At 38.4% G+C, this 26,082-nt stretch overlaps 1 protein-coding gene across 1 annotated transcript; it reads left to right on the top strand.

The window, feature by feature from the left end:
- The first annotated feature begins 818 nt into the window (after positions 1-818).
- MEX3C (mex-3 RNA binding family member C) lies at positions 819-25,027 on the top strand. The gene is made up of 2 exons (XM_081263376.1): positions 819-2,055; positions 22,019-25,027. The coding sequence occupies exons 1-2, from the start codon at positions 1,314-1,316 to the stop codon at positions 23,242-23,244; spliced, it is 1,968 nt and encodes a 655-aa protein (XP_081119502.1). The 5' UTR covers positions 819-1,313; the 3' UTR covers positions 23,245-25,027.
- The last annotated feature ends 1,055 nt before the right edge of the window (positions 25,028-26,082 follow it).

Below are 26,082 nucleotides of genomic sequence, written 5' to 3'. Positions count from 1 at the left end.
TATGGAGGTTAAGACTAACCTAGGATCTGGTACTAAAGGGAGGGGTGGGGCATTCACAGCCTAAAACAGACAGGAACATAATAAGCTTTGTTTTCAACAAGTCTTTTTTAAAATAACCGCTAGAAAGATAGCCATGTGTGAGATCACCTGGGCAATGCTGTGGGAGGAGTGTTTGGAGGAGGATACAATGAATTTCCTTTAAAAGCCCCAGAAAACTGAGGTTCAGCACTTTCGGGCTCCTGATGTAACCAACCCGCCCCACAAGGGAAGCCCGGACAGCTGGGTAGGAGGACCCAAGGGAGGAGCATTCCCAGGGCTTTGCAGGGAGGCCGAGAAGCCACGCGGCTTAGGAAACCACCCCCGCGAGTGGATAGGACACTCGCTGGCCCCTCCTTTGAAGACTCTTCTTAGGCCCTTACCCTGAAAAGGGCCATCTCTTCCTCAACGTGGGAAAACGACGCCCTCCGGGCCTACCCATGAGGTACTTCAAAGTTGCCTCCCCTAAAAGACCCGACACAAGTGGCTTAGAGAAACGGGAAAGTGAAGCAAAGGAAGAACCCCTTGTGTGCGCCAAAACTGCATGCGCCTGCGCGAAAGCCCCGCCCCACCCTCAGTTTCAATCTCTGCTTCAGCACCTCCGTCCCGCCTCCTTTTTCCCGCCCCTATCGTGTACGTCACAGAGAGTGACGTGTAAAGCGAACAATCACAGTCCCCCTTCTCCTGAGCCACAGGGAAAGGAGAGGGAGGGGAGGGGGGAGGGGAAAGGACGGAAGGAGCCAGCTTCCAGGGCTGGCTCGTCCTGGTCACCCAATCAGAGAGCTCTGGGAGGGGAGGGGCGGGGCCCGAGGAGAGGGTGGGGGGTGGGGCTAGGGAAAGGAGTGTGAAGGCTGCGGGAAGAGAGGGCGGGCTCCCAGAGATTAAAAGCAGCCAATCAGAGCGCGCCGGCTTCATTCGGAGAGCGGCGTGGGGCGTCGCCGCCGCCGCCGCGCGCGCCGGGGGCTGGTTAAGGCCATGAAACAAAAGAAACCCTGAGAGGGGAGCCGCTGCCACCTCCACCAGCCCGCCCCGCTGCCGTCCCCACCCACCCACCTAGTTACCTACCTCTGCCTCCTTCCCCTGCCCCTCCACCCCGCCCTCTCCGGTCTCCGAGCGGCCCTGGCGCTCCTCAGCCCGGGTCGCGGGCCTCGCCGCCTCCCCAGAGGAAAGGTGTTTGCGTGCTGAGCAGGGCCCGGGCCCTGTCCGCCATGGGGCTCGCCGCCCGCCGCGCCTGACCCGGCCGCCGCCGCCGCCGCCATTGACAGCGCGCCGCCGCGATGCCGAGCGGCAGCTCCGCGGCCCTGGCCCTGGCGGCGGCCCCGGCCCCCCTGCCGCAGCCGCCCCCGCCGCCGCCGCCGCCGCCGCTGCCGCCGCCCGCGGGCGGCCCGGAGCTCGAAGGGGACGGGCTCCTGCTGAGGGAGCGCCTGGCCGCGCTAGGCCTCGAAGACCCCAGCCCAGCGGAGCCCGGCGCACCGACGCTCCGGGCCGCGGCGGCGGCGGCGCAGGGCCAGGCCCGGCGGGCGGCGGGGCTGTCTCCGGAGGAGCGGGCTCCGCCCGGCCGGCCCGCAGCCTCGGAGGCGGCCGAGCTGGAACTGGAGGACGACGAGGAGGAGGGGGAGGAAGCAGAGCTGGACGGAGACCTGCTGGAGGAGGAGGAGCTGGAGGAGGCAGAGGAGGAGGACCGGCCGTCGCTGCTGTTGCTGTCGCCGCCCGCGGCCACCGCCTCCCAGACCCAGTCGATCCCGGGCGGGCCCCTGGGGTCTGTGCTGTTGCCTGGCGCCGGCTTCGATGCTCGGGAGGCCGCAGCCGCAGCGGCTGGGGTGCTCTACGGAGGGGACGATGCCCAGGGCATGATGGCGGCGATGCTGTCCCACGCCTACGGCCCCGGCGGCGGCGGGGCGGCGGCAGCAGCCCTAAACGGGGAACAGGCGGCCCTGCTCCGGAGGAAGAGCGTCAACACCACCGAGTGCGTCCCAGTGCCCAGCTCCGAGCATGTCGCCGAGATTGTCGGCCGCCAGGGTGAGTGCGGAAAGTGGGGATGTCCAGCAGGGCACGGCCCCGGGCGTGGGTGGGAGACGAAAGAAACGAGCTCGAGGCGGAAAAAGGTGGAACCCAAAGAGTCCACCGATTAGGTACCTGGGAGGATCCGAGGGGCGACGGGATGAGATGGGTCACCTTGCAAAAACCCACATCGTTCCTCTCGTTCTGATTGATAAAGTGTTGAGTTTCTCCGGCCATCCAGTCCGGTGGTGTTCACTTTACTCGAGCTGTATTCGTGGAACACCAGACTGGCGTGGCACCAGAAACCTCAGTGAGGTAGTAAAAGGTCGGGTCAGGAGTTGCAGGTTTGGTGTTGTGTGCGGAGAGCTTGAGATTGCAAGTTTGCGCAGCAGAGCCTCTTGTAAGAGGTCCCGACTTCCCTTCGAACAGTTTATTCAGATGAGAAATGGGCAGAAATGGAGACGTGTAGAAGGAGCTTATTCAAGAGGGAAGGGATGTTTAAGTTGACCGTATCACACTCTACCCCCTTCCGCTATTCTGAAACTTAGCTTTTGAAGAGCAGCCTAACTCTTTTTATCTAAGTGTTCTCGAAGGTTATATTTTTATTCTCGAAAAGGCACATTGGCTGTCTTTTAGGACACTTTAGGGTGCACGATGAAGAAAAATTGGACAGTACGGTAATTAAGGAACTTTAGACTTTTATGCAGTTTTCAATAAATTCTCCACTTGCCAGCACACTAGTACTGCAGACAGACTCCTCCCACATTGTTCAGACAAAGGACCTATGTCTCAGATTCCAGGAGTAGATTTGTGAAGGTGGGGGAAGGGGATGCCCAGAGTACCTCCATATCCGACATTTTTAGGGAAGATTCTGTGTTCTTTAATGTAGCTTTTCCCCGCTGTACAAAAGGGTAAATATTACCTGCTGCCGCCTTATTACAATATGGTTGAGCCTTGGTTGCTATGTGTTTCTGTACTGTTAGGTTGAGAGCATTGTTGGGGTCAAATAAAGAGATGATGGCGCTGCTGCTTAAATGATCTCATCTTTCCCAAGTGGTCTAAAGTACACATAAATAAGGAGGTCTGCTGAAATGGTTTCACATATCAAGAGTTGGCTTTTCTTATCCCTAAGATTTTAATAAGAAAAAAATCTGAAATGTGAATGTAGAAGAGAAAGCTTATTTCAGTCAACCTAGTTAATCAGTTTCACCTGCCTTATTTGTCTGTTTTTGGTGCTATTTAGGATAATTCAGGAGAGAACTGTTTCACCTACCTAAGATGAAATAATAACATTTCAATTTATAAATTCAGAACTAGTCCATCAAGAATGATGAGGGGTTGCTATGCATCACACTTGTATTTTGTCAGGTATTGAGTTTATGGTGATTAAGTTGAGAAAGTGAGATTGATTCAAACTTTCTGCCCGTTATCAGAAGCTAACAGTCTAATAAACAGAATGACACTAAACTAATATGAAGTTAATGGTTCTAATTCTAGTATGATGAACAAAAAGTCACCCAGGAGTGCTTTTTAGAATAGGTAAAAGCTTAACAAATGGAAGTTGAAAAAAGGCTAAGGAACAATAAGAGGAAAGATGGAAGAATTATTTCTAGGTGTGATGGGCAAGTCCTGTTGAATTTGGAGATGCTTAAAATTTGTAAAAGGGGAGTGGTAGAAAAGGGCTCGCAAGGCAACTGTTGAGGCCAGAATATAGAATCATGATTGCCATGCTAAGGTACCACTTAACTTGACACAAGTTGCTCCAGCATTTTTATGGTGACAGTGTAGGATAACAAAGGAAAAGAACATTTACATGCCAGTTTTACATAGGACAAGAGAATATATTTTGTAGATTTAATTTAATACAAGCTTTTGTCTTTCATATACCATACCCTTTAGTGCTGTACAATAGTCCTTAATTGTGTAAACTCTTACCTTTATGCAAAACTATTATTTAAAATTAAAGAAGGTTTCAGGTTTTTATTTTGTGCCATCTATTGCATGGTTATAAATGAGCTAAATTCTTGGTTTTTCTTAGTGCTGTGGTTATTGGTTAATAAGGAAAATATAAATCTATTTGTCTTAGAACATGGAGACAAATTGCTGACTGTTCCTTTGCGATTAATATTTTCCCAGAGTTGACAGTACTGTTAAAAGTATGACATCTTCCTTTATCTTATCTTAAGGGCAGAATGTCTTGCCCTTTTCCTGTTTTGAACCATTCAACTAGTGGATCATTGACCTCTTTGCCACCCCTACACTCCAGTAGCATGGTAATAAAACCTGTGAAGTATTTGCTCGCTCCTATGGAGAACTAAGTAACTTCTAATATTCACATCCTTTTATTAGTGCAGTAATTTCCCCCATGAGAGAATACCTGTCCTAAGTGACTTAAACAGGGCAAATCATTTCATTTTCTTGTTTGTTTTGAAGGAGCTAAATATTCATCCTTAAGAATTACCAATTCCTACCATTTATTCATTACCTGAAGTCATAATTTTCTGTTTGACATCTCTTAATTGGCTTTGGAAATAATTATGTCACAGATGGAGATATTTGTGACTTCAGCTCTGAAGCAAAGATTAGGACAAATGGAATTCTGAGTCACATAGACTGGCAACTCATGTAGATGGCCTCTGGTTCTAGTGTCTTCCAAAAAAACAAACCACTGATTTTGATAGTGATGAAAGTTGGCAGAGTGTTTGACCTCCTGTTTTACTCCCCAGTAGCATATGGTCTTTGTGAATGTTAAATTGGCTCTGTTTTGTTTTGTTGTTTTTTAGCTATGCATCTATTGTTAATCTGACAATACTATAAAATAAGGTCAGGAGCTTAAAAGGTTTATTGGTAATCAAAGAAGTTTTAGAATATAGACATAAAAAAGAAGTCTGACCGCATTTTAAGACCTAATTTTTTAAATTTAGAAACATCTTTGTTTTTTAAGTATAGTGCCTACAAGACCCATTGACAGTGGCTAACAGATTTAAGTCAACAGGTTTTGTTCATTTATATAGTCATTAATATCTAGTAAGGCTAAAGAGTTAAAGTAGATCTCAAGATGTATTCTTAACTGCACTATAAGTAAATATTGAATGTTATAAGTTTAGTCATTTAAGGGTTAGCAACTCAGTTTTTTATTGCTACTTAAGATGTGCATCTTGTTTTCTTCTGGGACTTTAATTGATGGAGCATGTGTGTTCTCTAACCTCCTAGTCTAGAAAAGTCATCCTTAGCTTTTTTATTTACTGTGTCAAAAAAAATTGAAATATCCCCAATATCTGGATATTTGTGTATGAATAATATGTATGGTAAAACATTGCACATTATAAAACTTAAAAATTTTAAAGAACTGAGTAAAAATGAAAATAGGAATTCTTGTGTTTTTGTTTTTCCTGCACTGCAGTGGACTCCAAATTTGGATACTATAACTTTCTAGATTTTAAATTTTAAATTTATAGTAATTTGTGTGTATAGGCTCAGGAACTATTAGGATAGTTTCAGTTGCTATCATCACTTTACAAATGGGTGTGAATCTGCTGCCTTCTTTCTGATGAACTATTCTGATTCACTAGGAAGGAAATGGGGAAAAAATGTGATAATTCAAGGATGTAATTTTTTACCCCCTGGTTATAAGCAATCTAAAAATTATCCACAGAGTCACATATTTGAGAACTGTTGCTCTATTAGAGACTTGTATCTAGAAAGATTTCCAACAGTGTTTATAGTTTGGAATTCTGGGTAGTTCTCTACATCTCAAGTTTTCAAGGAAAGGTAGCATTATTTTTAGTACTTAACATACTGCTGATTTGGTTTTTGAATTTGGTGTTTATATAAATTAAAGAATTTATGGAAAGCTTAATGCTGTTGCTTTAAACTAAATGCAAAAGAAAAATGTTTTACAATGTATGTTTCAATGTTAATAAATTATTGTAAACTACATTGAATTGCCTGTGACAGTCCCTGTTCAGGTATTCTGGAAAGAGCTAACAATCAGAAATAGATATACTGAATTCTGATTACTCTGTGCAAATAATTTACTTCACGGTCTTAAGCAAGTCACTGAAACTCCCTAGGCCCCAGAGACTCTCCTTTTGCAGCTAGACATAATCATATCTGCAATACTTTGAGAGACCCTAAAGAATAAGTTGACGTATATGAAACTGTAAGTGATAAACACATGTTACTTTGTTAAAGCAAATCCGAAATTAATTTGGAACCATTGTAGTAAATACTGTTTACCTTTTCTGAACTTTCACAGATAGGTTTACACATTATATTCTTATGTAATGGAACTAGAACCAATTGATGATTAAATGCATGTTAGATACTTGGAACTTTTATTATTCACAGGGACTTTGCTTGTTTTAGTCATTCAGGGACATAGGCCAGCCGAGCAGTGACCATCTCAAGTGTTACTGATCTTCCTTTGTACAGGAAGATGAGAAGCCATTGCACTAGTCTTTATTAAATGTTAGACCCGGAAGTAATAATTATCATATCTGCTCGTATTACATTAATCAAAGTAAGTCATCTCGCCACACCTAATTTCAAGTGGACTATAAGGCATATTATAACAGTGTGCCCACAAGGAGAGAGCCAGAATATTAGATGACTACCACAGCACTATTTTATAATCTATGGGATTGTTGTAGAATTTTAAACAATGTAATTTCCACTGTTTGGAATTTGTCATTTTAAACTTGAAAATGAAATAATTTTCTTAAGATACTAAATTGAGGGGCTGGGGTTGTAGCTCAGTGGTAGAATACTTGCCTAGCATGTGTGAGGCCCTGGGTTTGATCCCCAGCACCATGTAAAACTAAATAAACAAAGGGATTGTGTTCATCTACAACTAAAAATATTTTTTTAAAAAAGATACTAAATTGATGTATTTGCAATTTTAAAAATGTTTTAAGAAGCTCCAGATAAATCATGGTTAATTTATTTTAAAATCCTATTGATTTTAGGTGATAGATATTTTTTATTAAACTACATACTTAAATGCCTCCCAAATGGCTTATATACCATAATTTCTGGGTTTACATTTAACTTTGCCCATGATACCATTAATTCCTATATAGAGATATGCAAAGATTAAATCTGATATTTATACCTTTAAAATCATCTTCTGTTAAATTACCAAGCCCATCTGGGTGTGGTGGCACATGCCTGTAATCCCAGTGGCTTACGAGGCAGGAGGATCACGAGTTCAAAGCTAGCCTCAGCAAAAAAGTGAGGCACTAAGCAACTCAGTGAGACCCTGTCTCTAAATAAAATACAAAATAGGGCTGGGGATGTGGCTCAGTGGTTGAGTGCCCCTGATTTCAATCCCCAGTACTTCCCCTCAAAAAAAAAAAACCCAAGGCCAGTTATACTAAATTCAGTCTAATGCTGTTTAATCAGTTCAAGTCTTGATTCTATGACCAATTTTGAGGAATTTAAGTACACTAAGTAATTGCAGAACCTCTTTTGTGCCAGTCTTTTTTAAAAATATATATTTTTTAGTTGTAGATGGATATTTATTTTGATGTGTTGAGGATCAAACCCAGTGCCTCACACATTCTAGGCAAGCGTTCTGCCACTGAGCTATAACCCCAGCCCCCTGTATTTGGAATTTAAGGGCAATTCCATTATACGTGGTTCATTGCCTTTTTGCAGTAAGTAGGAAGCTTATTTGACCTCAGTAAAGTTATATCATGGAATAATAAGACCAGGACATAAAATAATAAATTATTTAATGAAAACTGGAGATGTCATTGAAATTAAGCATAAAGATTTGGTTGTGAACATGGGGTTGGCACTGATCATAAACATTGCCCTCTCCTCTATCATTCTTCCTTCCTTTTTGCCTTATCCTCTTTGTGTTAGTTTCACCACTTGTTGTCTATGACTTTGGACAAATGACTAGTTTGAGCCTCAGTTTCTCCTTAATGGAGAAAACTTATTGCTTTTACTTGTTCTTCTGGGTGCCTCTCTCACCTGCCTACCCCCATATTTGTCATGAGAATCAAGTTTGAGAAAATGTCATTAATATAAATTTATTATACAATTGAAAGTATATAGATGAGAAATTATATGTAAGGTAAGGTAAAATTGTTTGTGTTTGTTTGGTGTGTGTGTGTGTGTGGGGGGGTTTGTTTTAAAATGGGATCTCCCTGGGTTACCCAGGCTGGCCTTGAACTCCTGGGCTTAAGCAATCTTTCTGCTTCAGCCTCCCCAGTAACTGGCACACCACTGTGCCCATCTCAGAAATGTATTTTAACTGATGAATTTCTTTCATACTCCTAACTAAATTATTTACATTTAAGTTACTTGTTTTTAAAGTTTACAGTAATTTAAAATTGGAACTCTAAGCCAAGTACACATCTGTAATCTCTGCAACTGAGGAGGTTGAGGCAGGAGGATTGCAAGTTCAAGGCCAGCCTCAGCAATTCAGCAAAGCCCTGAGCAACTTAGGTCCTCTCTCAAAATTAAAAAAAAAGCTCAGTGGTAAAGCACCCCTGGATTCAATCCCAGTACCAATTAAAAAAAAAAAAAATGGAGCTTTGAAAATGTATTTCCTGGCAGAGATCTAAGCTTGTCTGGAAGGAAATCATTTAAAAATAATTGATTCTGTTACATGGTACCCCAAAAGACAATTCTAAGATTTCTTTCTTTTCTGGGTTTATGGGGAGTTGTTTTGTTGTGTGTGTGTGTTTGTTTTGGCTATATGGGGAATTGAACCCAGGAGCCTTGTGCATCCTAGACAAGGTCTCTATCACTGAACTGCATACCTAGCCCTTCTTTTTTATTTTTTGAGAGAGGGTGGACTTGAAATTACCCAAGCTGGCCTTGAATTTGGGATGCCCCTGCCTCAGCCTTCATGGTTCTGGGATTATAGGCATGCATCATTGCACCCACAATTCTTTTAGAGGATTTGTTAACATCTTCTAAAGGGCATGAACATAATTTAAAACTCCCTAGTTAGGAAAATTGTTCTTTCACCTCTAATTTACACCCTCTTCTGGTTGTTTCATAGTTAATAGAAGGCCAAATGTGAACCTTTTCATTAAATTTCCAATCCTCTTGTTTAATATAATTAAGTGAAAAAAGGAAGGGGGAGACTTTTAGTTTGTTTTGTTCATATTCTTAAGAATACCTTCAGTGAGCAAGGATTTCTTTTCTACTCCAAACATAAAGCAAGAAAAGAAGGCGGGTTGGGATGATAGTGATTTTAAGAAACATTAATTTATAACTTTGAGCAATTCTAAGCTTCAGTTTTCTTGTGTAAAATGAGATGATCTCTCAAAGTTCTTATATTTTGAGTTCTTTCTAAAGATAGTTCCTGAAATGTAGAAATAAACCAGATTTCAAAATACCAATTTGGTTGATTTCACATCAAAATTACTTGTTTTTTAAGTTTACAGAATTTAAAATTGGAACTCTAAGCCAAGAACACATCTGTGATCTTTGCGACTGAGGAGGTTGAGGCAGGAGGATCAAAAGTTCAAGGCCAGCCTCAGCAATTCAGCAAAGCCCTAAGCAACTTAGGCCCTCTCTCAAGGGCAGAGTTCATAATATCTTAACATGTTTTTCATAATCTAAATATATTTTTTTCTTTAGGAGATAGATTTTTTTAAATGTTTTCAACTTCCTGTAGAAAATCAGCACATTTGACTTTTGTAATAACAAACATTTAAGTGTGTCAGACACAGTGCAGAATTGCATGTATCAGCTCATTTGATCTATTCTTATTTCCATTGCAAAGATAAGGAAACAGGTCTGAGGAGTTATAAGCAAGTTGCCCAAGGTCTAAACCTAACATAACTAAAGACTTCAATCAGTATTCCTATCTCAATGAGCAGTAGAAGAAGGAGACACAAAACCAGCAAAGATATAGATGATTTGAACACCATCAACAACCAACAACATAAGAAAATGATTGATCATTGTCTACACATGAACATGTACAAACACTAAATCCTTTTGATGCTTGAAATTGATACAAGGTAGTAAGGGCAGAACTAAATCTTAGTCATCTTTGCATCCTTAATATCAGTTAAACTACCTAAAGTAAAGTAGATACTTGCAGTTTATTTGATCGGATTGAGTTGCTAGATTAGAGACTTTCCATTTTATTATTTACATTTTACTTTCTGTACTGTAGTAATGAGGACTTTTTCACTCCTGCCTTTAATTCCTAGCTCTTTATTTAAGGAGACAGTCCAAGTTGAAGTTGTTTGGGACTTTTAAAGGGCAGTAGATGCTACTTGGTTGAAGGCATTAAATGTCCCTATGAAAACTGATAATAAAACTAAAGTCATGTAAATGGAGCTGTTTGAAGTGCTGTCATGTGTGAGATAAACAGTATTCCTAATTAAAAATTCAGACAACTTTGGCTTTTAAAAAATTACACTTGACCCTTGACCCTAGAAAGAAAAGCTGTTAATACTATATTATACATTTAGGGGTACATTGCATCCTTAAACTATATTATTTATTATTTAAATATTGGAATAAAACAAGTCTTTTATTGGGGTTTAGCTGTTATTTATCAGACTTTGACAATAATTTTGAAATTGAGTTACTGAAAAGTGAAGGGAACTTTTGAATGGTCTAGACTGTTATAAAGGGGAAAGGACCTTATTTTATATAAAATCATTAAATAAAATGACTACCCCTTGCTAATTATAATATATCACAAACTTGAAATGATGTTCTTTTACAGGGAAATAGTATAGAGTAGTGAAAAAAATGTGGAATTAAGACAATTTAGGTTTGAGATCTTATAAACATCTGGAAGATTTGAGCAATCCAATTAAGCTCTTTCCTGCCCTTTCTAAAGCACTATAATCTGATGATTAAATGAAAATCTAGAAGAGAACCAGGAAGACTAAAAGTGTTCTGCATTTTTTTTTTTTATTTCAAAAGTAGGTCCAGTCTCCCAGATACTAGATGAGTTTACTCATCTACCACTGAGCTACATTCCCAATGAGCATTTTTAATACAGTATTTGTTTAATCATTATAATAAATAAATGAGTGAAATATTTTAATCATAATTATTCACACATGAAGGAGAGGTGGAGGTTAGTTGACCTGCTTACATTGACCAAGCTGGTTTGCCATAGTCTATTTAGTCTTGAGTTCTTAATCATTATTCTGCCAACCCTTTGTGAAAGAAAGAATAAATGGATATATTCATTTGAAATATGGTAGTGTGTGATTGTCTCAAGTACATTTTAAACTTCAGAGAGGAAAAGATAACTATGTATTTCTTAAAAGAGGGACTTGATCCAAAAAGGTCAGCATTAGAAAAGACCTGGAAGTTGACTGACCTGATATGCAAACAGCAGGTTACTAGGCATTGATTACAACCCAATTCTGCAGATAGTTTCCTTTGAACTTGTAGTTCTTGTAGTTTCCTTTGAACTGGGCCTTAAAGGATTCATTTAATAAGTCTATTCCCATGTTTTTATTATTCTTTATTTCCATAGAGCCTCTCCCCTTCTGTCCCCACCCCCCCCTCTCTCTCTCTCTCACACACACACACACACACAGATTTTTTGCTTTGCTAAGTGACCAAGTGACCTTGTTTGTTACTGAGGTAACTTGGGGAGGAAAGAGTATGCAAGGAAGGTTTTCTAAGGCTATTTAAGAAAATAATCTGAGCAGAGAGAGAATAGATAAGACATGCTTAGGAGATGATGAAGTTTGGGAGAAGGTAGTTTTTTGTTTTGTTTTAAATCAGACCAAGGAGTTCAGTTTTCTTGAAGGTAAAAAGATCCGTTCAAGTTTTGACTCCCTTCTCTTCATTTTTACTAAAGAATGTATGCAATGATTTCCAAGTAGGATCCTTTTCTCCTCAAAACAAGTGTGAGGGGCAGATTTTTGAAGACAGGTATAACAAAAGGACTACCAAAAAGTGAAAATGTACATACAGTTTGTTGTTTCTACAGTGTTGGGGATCCAACCCAGGAGCAACTAAACTTTCTAAAGCAAGCACTGGACCACTGAGCTACAGCCACATCTCCATAGTACAGTTGTGATGTTTGGTGTGTGTGTGTGTGTGTGTGTATAATTTATGGAGTAAATGGAAACTACAATAAGGTGTGTATGTTTTAGTCAGTTTTTTCACTGCTGTGAATAAAGGACCTGAACAGCACAATTGTAGAGTAAGGAAAGGTTTATTTGAGGGCTCACGGTTTCAGAGGTCTTAGTCCATAGAAGGCCAGCTCCATTCCTTGGTGCTCATGGTGGAAGAGTGTGGCGGAGGGAAGCAGAATCAGAGAGACTCCACTCGCTAGATACAAATATATATAGCCATGCCCCAATTCCCACCTCTTCCAGCCACACCCTACCACCCACTTAATCCCTTTAGGGATTAATTCACGGAATGGGTTAAGGCTGTAACCCAGTCATTTCTCCTCCAAACTTTCTTGCATTGTCTGACACATGAGCTTTGGGGGAACACCTCACATTCAAACCATAACTGTGTGTGTGTAAAATTTATGGAGTAAATGGAAACTTCAATAGTTCCATTTCTGAGAAATTTCCTTGTCAAAAATCAACAGCATAAGAACTTGAAATAAATATACTAGATGTTAGAACTGAACAGTATTATGTATACATGGCTTCTATGTTGCATACTCTTTCATTCTCTTAGCATTTTTCTACTGATTATTATTATGGCCATTCAGGTAAGTCTCTCTGCCTGCAGTCTCTGAACATTAACTGATATATTCCCATCAGTCTAATATGCACATCTGATATGTTCCTCCTCTACACAAAATTCTTTGCACCTACAAAGTTATTTCCCTTATCTGGCATTGAAGACTTCTGCCTTATCCCCATTCTGCCAGCTTTCACAATACTGACCTAACTTTAGTTTCTCCACTATGCCATTCTGAACCTTCATTGCCTGCTTTTGACCCGAAGTTCTTTTACTCTCTTAGAATTTCCACCTGGCAAAAATCACTTTTTTCAGGCCTCAGTTCAAATTCTTCTGAAGCCTTCTTTCATTTGCTATAAGCGGTAAAGCCTTCTCCTTTGTATGTTCCCACTACCTTGTATGCCTGCTTTTATTAAAGCAATTATCTTATATCGGTATTGCTTGCATGACTGTTTTCTTTCTAGACTGTGAGCTTCTTGAGGTCAGAAATATTTATAACTCCTTACACTATCTGAAAGTAGCATCTGTACCTTTAGAGGGGAAGTTTAACATTTGTATGGATAAAGCATTAGGTTGAACTTTATCTCATAATTGGTAAAATGCTCTTGAGCCCCAAGAAGGAGTGATTTAGCTATGAATACCTAGGCAAAGCCCCTAGGATAAAGGAGAAAACAGCTTCTGCTTATTTTCCACCAAACCACTCACTTCTCAACATAAACACAGTTACCTTATAAAAGTCCTTCTCAACACCTAGCTTATAGTATTCTTCTTTTCTTCCTATTTAATTTATAACTCTTGTGTGGGGAGTCTACTAGGGATTGAATCCAGGGGTGCTTTAGCACTGAGTTATATCCCCAGACCTTTTTTTATTTCGATGTAGGGTCTTATTAAATTGCCAAGTCTGACCTTGAATTTGGGATCATCCTCCCTCAGCCTCCTAAGTTGCTGGGATTACAGGTGTGTGTCACCATACCTGGCTTAACTTTTACCTCTATTCCTTCACCCTATTTCATTGTATTGTGATTCCACACACCTCTCCCTGACTGTATTTTATGTCTGTTCTCTGCGCAGGCCATTCACTCCTGAATTGGGATTCAAAATTTTCATGACCAAATACTTTATTTCTTTAAAAAGCTGGGTACTTGAATATGAAGACACGAATCGGTGTGAACATACTTTATATACAAACAGATGAAAAATTGTGCTCTCTATGTGTAATAAGAATTGTAATGCATTCTGCTATCATGTATTTTTTAAAATTAATTTAAAAACAAAACAAAAAAAGCTTGGGTACTTGGAAGAAAGGGGAAAAATTGAAAGAAAGGAAAGGGATAATGTGAAGGCAGAAAATTTCTAACTATGAAAATATCAAAGGATTGTTTTAAGTGTTTATTCAAATGTAATTAAGATTATGGACCTTTTGCTATTTGGAGTGTGTCTCAAATCATCTGGTGGATCCACATGAGTATGTAAAAGCAGAAAACTTTTCCCAGCTAGGTTTGAGATATGAGGATGGGAGCTATATTCTTGAAATAATAAATTTGGTAATTGAAGCCACTTAGTGACTTGGTATGACAACATAAAACAAAAGCAGGTAATAAGCAAATTAAAGGATAGAAAAAAAAATCTGGACTGGCAATTCTAGATTTGCTATAACATGTTATTAATATAATATTTGATGTTAAGCTACTGCTTAATATTGAATATTTCTGATTGAAAGCCTTCTAGAATATCCTGTAGGGTACTGAATAAGAATATAAGACAAATAACATTTTTTTCTCAGCTCCCTTAAGGCAGTGGTTGTGGAATTCTTAAAGGCTTAAGAACCATGTAGTAGTTTTTTGTTGCTCCATTAGAGTTACCATAAATTTTAGTGGCTTAAAACAACACAGATTTATTATCTCAGTTTCTGTATGTCAGCAGTCTAGACATGGTGTGTCTGAATTCTTTATTCAGGGTCTCAATGGGCTGAAATCAAAATATTGATCAGGACTACATTCTCATCTAGGTGTTCATGTCTCACGCAAGCTCACTTATTATTGACAGAATTCATTTCTTCAGGATTGGAGAATGGAGGCCTCCATTTTCCTTCTAATTCACAGCTCCTAGAGGCCACTGCCATGAGGTCACCATAGGCAATTCACCACAGATTGTTTACTTTCTCCCTTAGCCAGAGCACATCTCTGAACCTCCTCCTGGGCAGACAAAACAAACAAACAAAAAAAACTTTTAAAGGGCTCATGCTTAAGTCAAACCCACCAAGAAAATCTGGATAACCTCCCTGTTTTAAGGTAAACTGACTTGGATCATAATTACATCTACAATATCCCTTTCCAAGGGTACATAGACTGTAATTGACTGAAAGTATGTATATACCAGAAATGAGGGTAAGGGGGCATTTTAGAATTCTGCCTGCCATATCTACTGAAGGGACTGTACCTTTTTAAAGGATTTTATAGTGGATGATATATAGCTCCTTGGATTTTTTTGCCTAAGTATAAATTCAGTTTATCATGTAATGCCCTTTCTTCTGGAAAGTGGGAACAAATGGTAAAGATAGGCCATGTGGTCTTTTTGCCAACACCTAAGTGAATCAGTTTTAAGAATTAGAATAAAAACAAAAACAACTTGGAAAACCTTGCTGTGAGGATCCAAGTCTTGTTTCTGATAGCTTGGAAAAATTGTTGATTTTTTTGTTTTGTTTTAATTTTCACTATTATTAATGTCTAGGCTCTCTGGCCTCCAAAAGATACTTTAGGTGACCACAGAGCAAATCTATAGTATTACCATTTTCAGCTATATCAAATTCCATCTGCAAAATCCTATATCTTTAACATATATTCTCAACAACTCCCACTTCACTACACTGGTTTGTATGTTGCAAGAACATTATATGTTTCGTTGAACTATAGAAAATGGTCTTTAAGGTGGTCTAAGATAAATCTAGTCTAGAGGTTTTAAATTTTAGTGGTTGGAACCCACAGAAAAAATAACATTTTACATTGAAGCTCATTGTATACATATTTCACTGAAAATTTGAAACCCATTGGGGTTTTTTTCTTTTTTATGTTGATTGTAAACCACAAAGTTAATATTGCAACTCATAGTTTCAAAAACACCAAAGACAATTACATTTCAGTTCCTTTTCTTCCTTTTAACTCTCCTCCCACCAACAAAAGGGCCTTCCTCTTAGGTTGTTAAGGCTGAAAGATGCTCTACACCCCAGAGAAGGAAGGCAGGATTCTTTGCTATATATAGTAGGTAGGGAAAATATCAGAGTTCTCTGGCTGCAGCTAAAGAGGTTTACCTCTGCAACAGTGATTTAGAAAGAGGAAGTGGGTTCCTATACCAGCAAGTTGGAGACTTTTTATTTGGGGATTTTTTCCCCCCAAAATTAAGGTAAAATTATACCTATGCAGTTTGTTGATGTTACTCTAGTCCTTGACTTCTGAACCACTGGTTTAGAGTCCTGTCTTTTGACAAACTTGAATACAACTTGCCATGTTAGTTTTTGTCTATAACTGTAAGAACACAAGTGTTAGTCCTTACATTTTAAAGTTACAGAACCTTGTTCAACTTTGAGATTATGAAATCATTTATCCTGCTGGTCATGTAATATAAAATAATCTAAATAATACCAACTAAAAGTCTAATTAGTATGACTAGTAAAATTATCATTTGTTTTACTTTTCTTAATCACATTTTTTAAAAAGATTACATATTTGTATTGAGTATACAGTGAAAACTAAGTTTCCTCCTTGCCCTATCCCTCTCATTGAACCAATTTTACAAATATATAATAGTCTGTATTATAACTCTGCTAGCTTCATGCTAATCTAAACAATAAGTAGATAATATAATACAAAGGGTATTCTGTACCTGTGCCAACATTTCTATAAATGGGATTGTAGAGGCATAAGATAATTTTGATAGATACTGCAAACAGCCCTCCAGAGAAAGCAGTTCATGCTCTGAACAGCTAAATAAGAGTGCCATTTTCCCCATTCTTACTCCAGTGTTATAATGTTTCTGATATTTGAAAATCTCATGGATAGAAAATTATAGCTCAATTCCTATGGAAATAATTCCTATGGAATTTCCATCTTCAAAGCCACTTCTTTGCTTTCTTTACTGTGCACTATTTTAGCTGTTTTTCTCTTAGGTTTTTAATGTTTTGATATGTAAGGGAGGGAATAGGAGGAGAGAAATTAGCCATTTGTGAGTTAAATTGTGAATATATTTTTTTAACTATGGTTTTTCTGACTTTTTTGTGTAACTCTGAGATTATAAATTCTTGCATTATTTTTAAAAATATCTTTGCATTTTCAACCAAATTCAATCTAATATACTTTTTTTTAAAAAAATTCTTACCATCTCCATTCATAAGATTAAAATAGATTCTCATTTAGTTTGTGTCACTCTTTTTTATTTAAAATTTTTTTATTTGTTCTTTTTAGACATACATGACAGTAGAGTGTATTTTGACATTATACATACATGGAATATAACTTCCCATTCATGAGGTTGTACATGATGTGGTAACAATGGTCATATATTCATATATGAACATGGGAGAATAATGTCCGATTCATTTTACTGTCTTTCTTATTTCACCCCCTCCCTTCCCCTAATCTCCACACACCCTCCCCTCCATTATGTGTTAGCATCTGCCTGTTAAAGAGAACATTCATGGCCTTTGGTTTTGGGGGATTGGTTTATTTCACTTAGCATGATAGTCATTTACCGGCAAATACCATAATTTCATTCTTCTTTATAGCTGAGTAATATTCCATTGTGTCCGTATACCACATTTTCTTAATCCATTCATCTATTGAAAGGCGCCTGGGTTGGTTCCATAGCTTAGCTGTTAGGAATTGGGCTGTTATAAACATTGATGTGGCTGTGTCACTATATTATGCTGATTTTAAATCATTTGGATATATACTGAGGAGTGGGATAACTGGTCAAATGATGGTTCCATTCCAAGTTTTCTGAGGAATCTCCGTACTGCTTTCTAGAGCGGTTGCACCAATTTGCAGTCCCATCAGCAATGTTTGAGTGTACCTTTTTCCCTACATCCTTGAGGTTGTGTCACCCTTTTATAAACTCCACTGTTTAAGTAGTTCCTAACTTTATAGTGTATTCATATTCTAGGAATCATCTGTTATTTGGTTGGAAGTCAGAATATAACTGTCCTATAGAAACAAGTGTTAGGATGAAACAAGTGTGAAGTTTCCAACAATCCTAATCTGATTTTCAGGTACTTTGGTAAAACTCATAAAATTTAAGGAAAAAAAAAACAGTACTTTCCTCTGTTTTTAATTGGCAATCGCTTAAAAAGGGTTGGCTTTGCTATCTTCCACTTATATATTTCTCCTGATGTACAAAACCTAACCACATGACCCTTTTAGATGATATAGACCTTTCTCCACATCTTAGAAGTGATTTAAGTTCAAAATATTCATCTTTTCTTTTTCCAATGAACTGTATTGAACACCTATTTTTAATAACAGCCATATAGGCAAGATATTGTTCTGTGTACCTTTAACCATATTTCCTCTGGTAATAATATACCTATGAAGTATTAAATAGAAATATTCTACAGTGTAACTGACAGTTCCTTAATAGTCTCAGAAGTTGTTTAGAGAGGTTTCTCAGTTTAACTTTCCACAAGTAAAGGTTAAAATTAAAAGGGGCCAATCCTAGAACCTTAGACTAACTTGCCCTTTGTCCTCAGTAGAATTTGCCCAGTATTTTTCTGCAAGAAGATCAGGACTGTTGTTAGGAATGTGACTAACAGATAGCTTTCTTGCCTTATCAACTTGTTGCCCAGAATATAAACTCATATAACTGAATAATGGTTGTAACTTCTTGAGTCGTATGCATATTTATACTTATTTCAGATTTTTGGATTGAACCCACAGGTGTTCTACCACTGAACTGTATCACCAGACCTTTTTTAACTGCTAAATTGCCCCAACTGTCTTCAAATTTGAAATCATCCTGCCTTAGCCTCCCAAATCACTGGGATTCAGATGTATGCCACTGCACCCAGCTTCTTTCAGATTTTCTTAAGACATCTATATATCACAGATTAGCCAGTGGAATATGATTTTAATTCTTAGTCTTAAGCAATATCTATTGTGCTAAGTATTTTGCCTATGTTAATGATAAAATATGAAAAATTTGTTGCTCTGATCTTCCAGCTCATATTCTGTTATAGAGCAAAAGCAGAGTATAATATACACCTAAAAGTTATGCCACCCTTTTTTAAACTTTCTGTGATTTAGCCAGGCGTAGGGGCACATGCCTGAAATCCCAGCTACTAGGGAGACTGAGGCAGGAATAATACAAGTTTTATGTCAGTCTGGGCAATTTAGTGAGACCCTGTCTCAAATTTAAAAATAAAAAGGGGCTGGGGATGTAGCTCATTGGTAGAATGCTCTGGAGTTCAATCCCCCATACCAAAAAAAAAAAAAAACTTCCTGTAGTTCATTATAGATATAAACTTACAGTAGCATTCTATAATAAGTTTTCACATTTACAGTAGCATAAATTTGATTTACTGTTTCTTGGAGAACCCCTCAAGCCACCCTCTCCCTTAGCCTTTTATACCTCATTCCGTTCCTATGCTAAGTGCTTTTTGTGCAGTTTTGCATTTGGCCGTTTCCCCCAGAGTCTTCTCAAAGGAATATGACCTTAACATTACAACATCTCTAAACTTGATATACTATGTTTCTTACTTCTTTAACTAGCAACTCAGTCTTCAGTTCCCCTTTTCTGAAACTAGCTTTGTAGCCAGTGATGAGATTTTTGAAAGTATAATAAAATGAAGGAAAATTAAGACACTTGGGAAAGCTCTTTGAGGAAGAGAGGCATCATCTTGATGTCTCTTTGGTGATGCTTCCACGTGTATTTCTGTTTTCAAAGGACCACACAGTGTTTGCATGATAATATACCTAGGATCCAGCAGTGAAAAGCCAGCCATTTCTTTATAAGTTCCACAGTTTGTTAGAGAGAGGAACAGAATCTTCATTTGTAGGTGAGATCTAGATGTACAAGAGTAGGTTGCATAAAGTTGTTCTTGACTGTGCTAAATTGAAATTAGCATAATCAGCTCCCTTCAATAAGATTGGATTAATGATGGGCGTGGTGACTCACCTGTAATCCCAGCACACCTATAATCCCAGCAATTTGGGAGGCTGAGGCAGGAGGATCACAAGTTCAATACCAGCCTCAGCAACGGTAAGGCGCTAAGCAACTCAGTGAGACCCTGTCTCTGAATAAAATATAAAATAGGGCTGGGGATGTGGCTTAATGGTTGAATGCCCCTGAGTTCAATGCCTGGTAAAAAAAAAAAAAAAAAAAAAAAAAAAAGCTTAGATCCAATGCAATGTGGTAAGAAAGGCCCACTGTCCTTATATAGAAGAACCGTGATTTTCTTTCAACAAATGTTTCATGGCAGTCTTGTGGTATACATGGATATTCAACTGCCCAGTGCTTTTGGAATTCTGAGAAAAGTCATATCAGTCAGTCCTGGGAGAGGCTAAACTTCATAGAGGATGAGGTATCTATACCAAAACCTGATTAACAGGAGTTAAGCAAACAGAGCTAGGAGTAAAAAGGCAAAGAAAGATTCCAGGCATGGAAATGAGGGAACATGGATGTACCATGACTGAGCCTAAATTCAACTGGTTGGAGCAGAAGTGAGATGACCTGCTAGCCATGAATATGGGCTGAAACATACTGAAGAGTGTAAGGAATGAGGAAAGGGTAAAAGGGAGTGGTGAAAGATGAAGTTAGAGGCATTCAGATATAAGCTAAAGAGGGGCCTTGTAGGCCATATTATTGTTAATTTTTCAGGGGCAAAGAACAGAAAGGAAGGTTTAAGAAAAAGACCTGCCCAAATTGTGTCTCCTTGTCTTCAATAGCACTTAGCTTATGTTAAGATCTTTGAGAAGTATAACCCCAAAGTTTTATGCCTTAGTTGTGTTTTTGACATTGGTTATAGTTTAAAGCCCTGTAATCTTACATTGGTGCTGATAATCAATGGTTATTCAAATTAAGTTGGCTAAAGTCAGGAATTATGAAAAGTTATGCATATGTGTCTTCAGTGTTTTATTTAATACCCTTAGGATTTGAAACCAAGGCCTTTTCCATTTGGCTCTACCAGTCAGAGTAGCCCTTCCTTAATAAAACCACATTCAATACTCATATTTCATATAGTCTCAAGTATCTGTTTCTTATGAATGGATCAAGAACTTTATGGTTGATGCTGAATCATTCTATATTACTTTTTTTTTCTTTATCCCCAGGCTTTTATGGTTGTCTCGCATATGAAACTCAACGTCAGCTCCCACCCCCAAGATACTTACCTTTATTGGAATTTTCAAAAACGGTCCACTCAGTTTTCATAGAAATACAATATTAGTTTCATATTTATATCTCACTAGTATATGTAATTAAGATAAACAATTTAGATAATTTAATTACTAGCATGAGTACAGCTAGCATAACCCAGATGGGAGTAAACTGATTGAGCCTGGAATTCAACTGGTGAGGGCAGAAGTGAAATGACCTGCTAGCTATGAGTATTCAGTAGTCATCAATTGAGTTTTAGAAAGGAGAGAGTAATAGACCATTGATTTTGAAATCAGGCTGAGTTTAATTGGCTCTACTACTTACTAGTTGTGTGAACAACACATATAACAACAACTTATATGATTTTTCTGAGCTTCAATTTAGCTTCCTTAGCAGTTAAAAGAGTATAATAATCTGGTTCTTAGAAGTAAAAGGAGTAATAGTCTGGTTCATAAAGTTATTATATAGATTAAATGAGACAATTAATGTTAAATGTCTCACCTGCACATTAATGTTTTTTTGCCACTATCACCCTACAATGTAGTAAATTATTAGTGTTCTGAAAATCAAACCCTCGGTATAGCTTATCTATATAGAAAACTTCATGCATCATTTGCAGTGACTAATGACAAGAGGAAGTAGACAATGAGACTGACTTCTGAGTTACAGCCTTCCAGTAGAGGTACCATCTCTGCCCAAATGAAGACCACCAGATAAGTACACCTCCAGATATAGGAGCACTAGTAGAATGAGGAAAGTTTTGTCATTTAGTGATGTTTTTATGGCAAAGAGCAAACTCTAAAACTTTTGAAAACAAAAACTGCCCATTGGCAGACATTTAGTTTGAAAGCACTCTCTGTGATTTGTATTTACAAATATCTTTGAAATCAATAAAAAGATGATCAAAAAAATTTAATCAAATATCTTTGAAGTCAGTATTGACTTTTGTGAAATGTTTTCTTTCAAACAGGTTGTAAAATTAAAGCACTGAGAGCCAAGACAAACACATATATCAAGACACCTGTTCGTGGTGAAGAGCCCATTTTTGTTGTCACTGGACGGAAAGAAGATGTTGCCATGGCCAAAAGAGAAATCCTCTCAGCTGCAGAGCACTTCTCCATGATCCGTGCATCTCGAAACAAAAATGGCCCTACCCTGGGAGGGTTGTCATGTAGCCCCAATCTGCCCGGTCAAACCACCGTCCAAGTCAGGGTCCCCTATCGTGTGGTGGGATTAGTGGTTGGACCCAAAGGAGCAACAATTAAAAGAATTCAGCAGCAGACCCACACGTATATAGTAACTCCAAGCAGAGATAAGGAGCCTGTCTTTGAAGTGACAGGGATGCCTGAAAATGTTGACCGAGCCCGGGAAGAAATAGAAATGCATATTGCCATGCGTACAGGAAACTATATAGAGCTCAATGAAGAGAATGATTTCCATTACAATGGTACTGATGTCAGCTTTGAAGGTGGCACTCTTGGCTCTGCGTGGCTCTCCTCCAATCCAGTTCCTCCTAGCCGCGCAAGAATGATATCCAATTATCGAAATGATAGTTCCAGTTCTCTAGGAAGTGGTTCCACAGATTCCTACTTTGGAAGCAATAGGCTGGCTGACTTTAGTCCAACAAGCCCCTTTAGCACAGGAAACTTTTGGTTTGGAGATACACTACCATCTGTAGGCTCAGAAGATCTTGCAGTTGACTCTCCTGCCTTTGACTCTTTACCAACATCAGCTCAAACTATCTGGACTCCATTTGAACCAGTTAACCCACTCTCTGGGTTTGGGAGTGATCCTTCTGGTAACATGAAGACTCAGCGTAGAGGAAGTCAGCCATCTACTCCTCGTCTGTCTCCTACATTTCCTGAGAGCATAGAACACCCACTTGCTCGGAGGGTTAGGAGCGACCCACCTAGCACAGGCAACCATGTTGGCCTTCCAATATACATCCCTGCTTTTTCTAATGGTACCAATAGTTACTCCTCTTCCAACGGTGGTTCCACCTCTAGCTCACCTCCAGAATCAAGAAGAAAGCACGACTGTGTGATTTGCTTTGAGAATGAAGTTATTGCTGCCCTAGTTCCATGTGGCCACAACCTCTTCTGCATGGAATGTGCCAACAAGATCTGTGAAAAGAGAACGCCATCATGTCCAGTTTGCCAGACAGCTGTTACTCAGGCAATCCAAATTCACTCTTAACTATATATATATACATAAATACTATATCTCTATATGGACTCGTAAAGGCATGGGTATAATGGTACCCCCAGTAAACTTCCTAATGAATTCTTATGACTGTTATCAGGCTTTATTGGGATTAGGCTAAAGTTGTTAGTAAACTTATAAAAGGCTGCTATGGTAACACTAAACCTAAGTGGTCTCTTGTCTATTAGTTTGGTTTGAATTATTAATACTATCCTGTAGACCCAGAGACATAGCTTATGTAAGAATTGCAAAAGCTGAAGTTCACCTTGGCTGAGCGAAGATCATAGGTTGTGTGACCTATGAGAAAAGGGTATACATCTGAGATTCCAAACAGTGGGTCCCAAAGCCTAACCACATTAAGAGTTTATGGAGGGTACTTGGCATTACAGATGACTCAGACACTTCCAGTGCTGCCTTCTTTACACTGCCAGTTTTGACAAAACAGGTTTGTTTGTTTTTTATTTCTCAACAACTTATGCCTAACTCTGCAGGATTGCAAGTAACTTTTTAATGCATTGTGATTACTTATTGGTAATAATAGGGCTGATGGCAGTTTACTAGATCACTGGTTATAATTTGGGACAAAAACTGCTACATTGACCTTCATCTCGCCCAGAGTGCTCAAGGCTGGTATGATCAATGGATCAGGAATGCAGTTGTCTCTATTGTGTCCTACCCATAGCCTCCTTTAGTGAATGTGGAAATGGCCACCATTTCAGGAAGGGCTTTGGGATGCATCTACATTGGCTGATAATTGAGGATGCGAACATTCCATTCATTAGTCTGATCAAGCTATTGATTAATTTTTAGACTAGATCAAAATGTGAAACATTTTATGTTCAATCCATATTTGTCTTGCACATTATAAATATATTTTTATTTTTTAGTAATGTAGGGGATGGGGAGGGAGATAATAATGCCCTTGGCATAACTCACGAAAGCAGCTGTGACGACCTCCAATCAGTTTACTTCATTTCAAAACTATTTCCAATCACAAGGAAAGATTTCTTTAAAATACACTTGTACATTTCACCTATGGATGTCTATAACTTCATCCTCGGTATGTTCCCAAATCTGTGCTGGCATTGAAAGGACAAAACATTATACTGGTGGGTTTTTCTACTAATTATTTTTTGAAGCGTTATTTTCCCAACACAAAAGAACTTTTTTTCTCAGTATAACAAAAATGAAATCCTATGTGTATTCAATAGTAAATAGACAAATTTTATTTTTTATTTCCACTTGAAGAGTTACATTTCGTATAAAAGTTTACAAATAACGGTTTTTATTTTGATTTTTTTCAGTATAAAAAAGTTGCCTTGATGGCATATTATGATGTAATGCTAATTGCTTGTAGGATAGTTACATGTCAGTATTGAAACCTAATCTCTAGCTGCCGTCTTGTAGATATGAACGAATGTTCACCAAGCATGTATTTTGTATTTTGTTGCATTGTACACTGCAACTAATAAGCCAAGGAATCGACATATATTAGGTGCGTGTACTGTTTCTAAAAAACACAAACTAAGAATGATAAATTATCAATATAGTTTAGTATTTGCTAATTTTACTACACTCTTTTGTTATGTATATGTAGGGAAGTCATAGGGATTATAAATTCAATTTGAGTAAAGTTTAAAACCATATATTTTATGATAAAGGGCCTTTAACTTAAGATGGCCAAAGCACTGATATTATATATTTGCTGTAAAGAGAATTATAAGAGTTTTATTTTTCTGATATTAAAAATTACTTAATAAAGACTTGTTTCCATTAACTTGAATGTATTCTCCTTGGTGTTTTTTATTTAATCATTAGCAGTTTATCTTAGATGAAGAGAGGTACTTAAAATTGAAAATTTCCTCTTACCAAGTTTCTCCATTCTCTAATACATGCTCTTCATTCTTGTAACTGATTTTTTAGTATACACTTGGTGTTGAACATGTCGCCCTTATCTAGTCCAGGTTTAGCTTTTTTTATTAAATGATTGTTATAGTGAATTGAATATTTGCCAGTTTTAAATTTAATCACATATTTGTGTAGGATTCTACTGTGTATATCCTTGGTTTACAAAATTTTGTCTTTTTTACTACCAAATCTGTAAAACTATTTTTTTCTAATATGGGAGTACAAGTCTTAAAATTAAAACTGCCTTCTAGGTTTGGTGATAGACAAAAATATTACTCCATCTATGAAATTGATTTGAGTCTAATTGGAGTAAATAGTTTCCATTTGGTTAAAAAGAAATTTCTAAGATCATTTTTAAAGAAATTAAATTTCTCTTCACTCAGTAACTTACAAGTACCACACAGCCATCAAAAGTATTTTCATTGTAGATTTTGGACATATTCTTAGGCTGTACTAGAGACTGGAGTATATAGATTCAATGATGGGAAAGACCATTGACCATTGAACTGTATGCCAGAATTACTCTGTCAGTTTTGAGATTTGCCTCCAAAAGTATGAAAATTAAATTTGGGAGATCTTTTGTAGAAGATCCAGTTTAGATTGGATGACCTATGAAATGAACTTCTTTTACCTAATTTGAGGTCAAGATATTCCAAAGAGCCTTGAAAAATCTGTCTTAAGGCTTTCCTTGCCAATGGTTAGCCAAAACTTTGGAACCATGTTAGCAAAACTTGGATAAGCACTTATCCCAGTTCTAAGTCTGCACCTGACTTTCCATAGGTGGTTGTACAAATTTTCTTATAAAGCATTGAAGAAGAAAGGCCCCAGGAACTCCACCTGTGTTAACAGCAATAGACATACCAACCTGGATAATCTGCATGGTGAATAACCAGGAATTTGGCCAACTTTTTGAGGAAGGCTGTA

This window comes from Spermophilus citellus (assembly GCF_964194105.1).
Source record: "Spermophilus citellus genome assembly, chromosome: 12".
Taxonomy (NCBI): Eukaryota; Metazoa; Chordata; class Mammalia; order Rodentia; family Sciuridae; genus Spermophilus; species Spermophilus citellus.
Note: the sequence above shows the minus strand (reverse complement) of the source record. Positions and strands in the feature narration are given on the sequence as shown.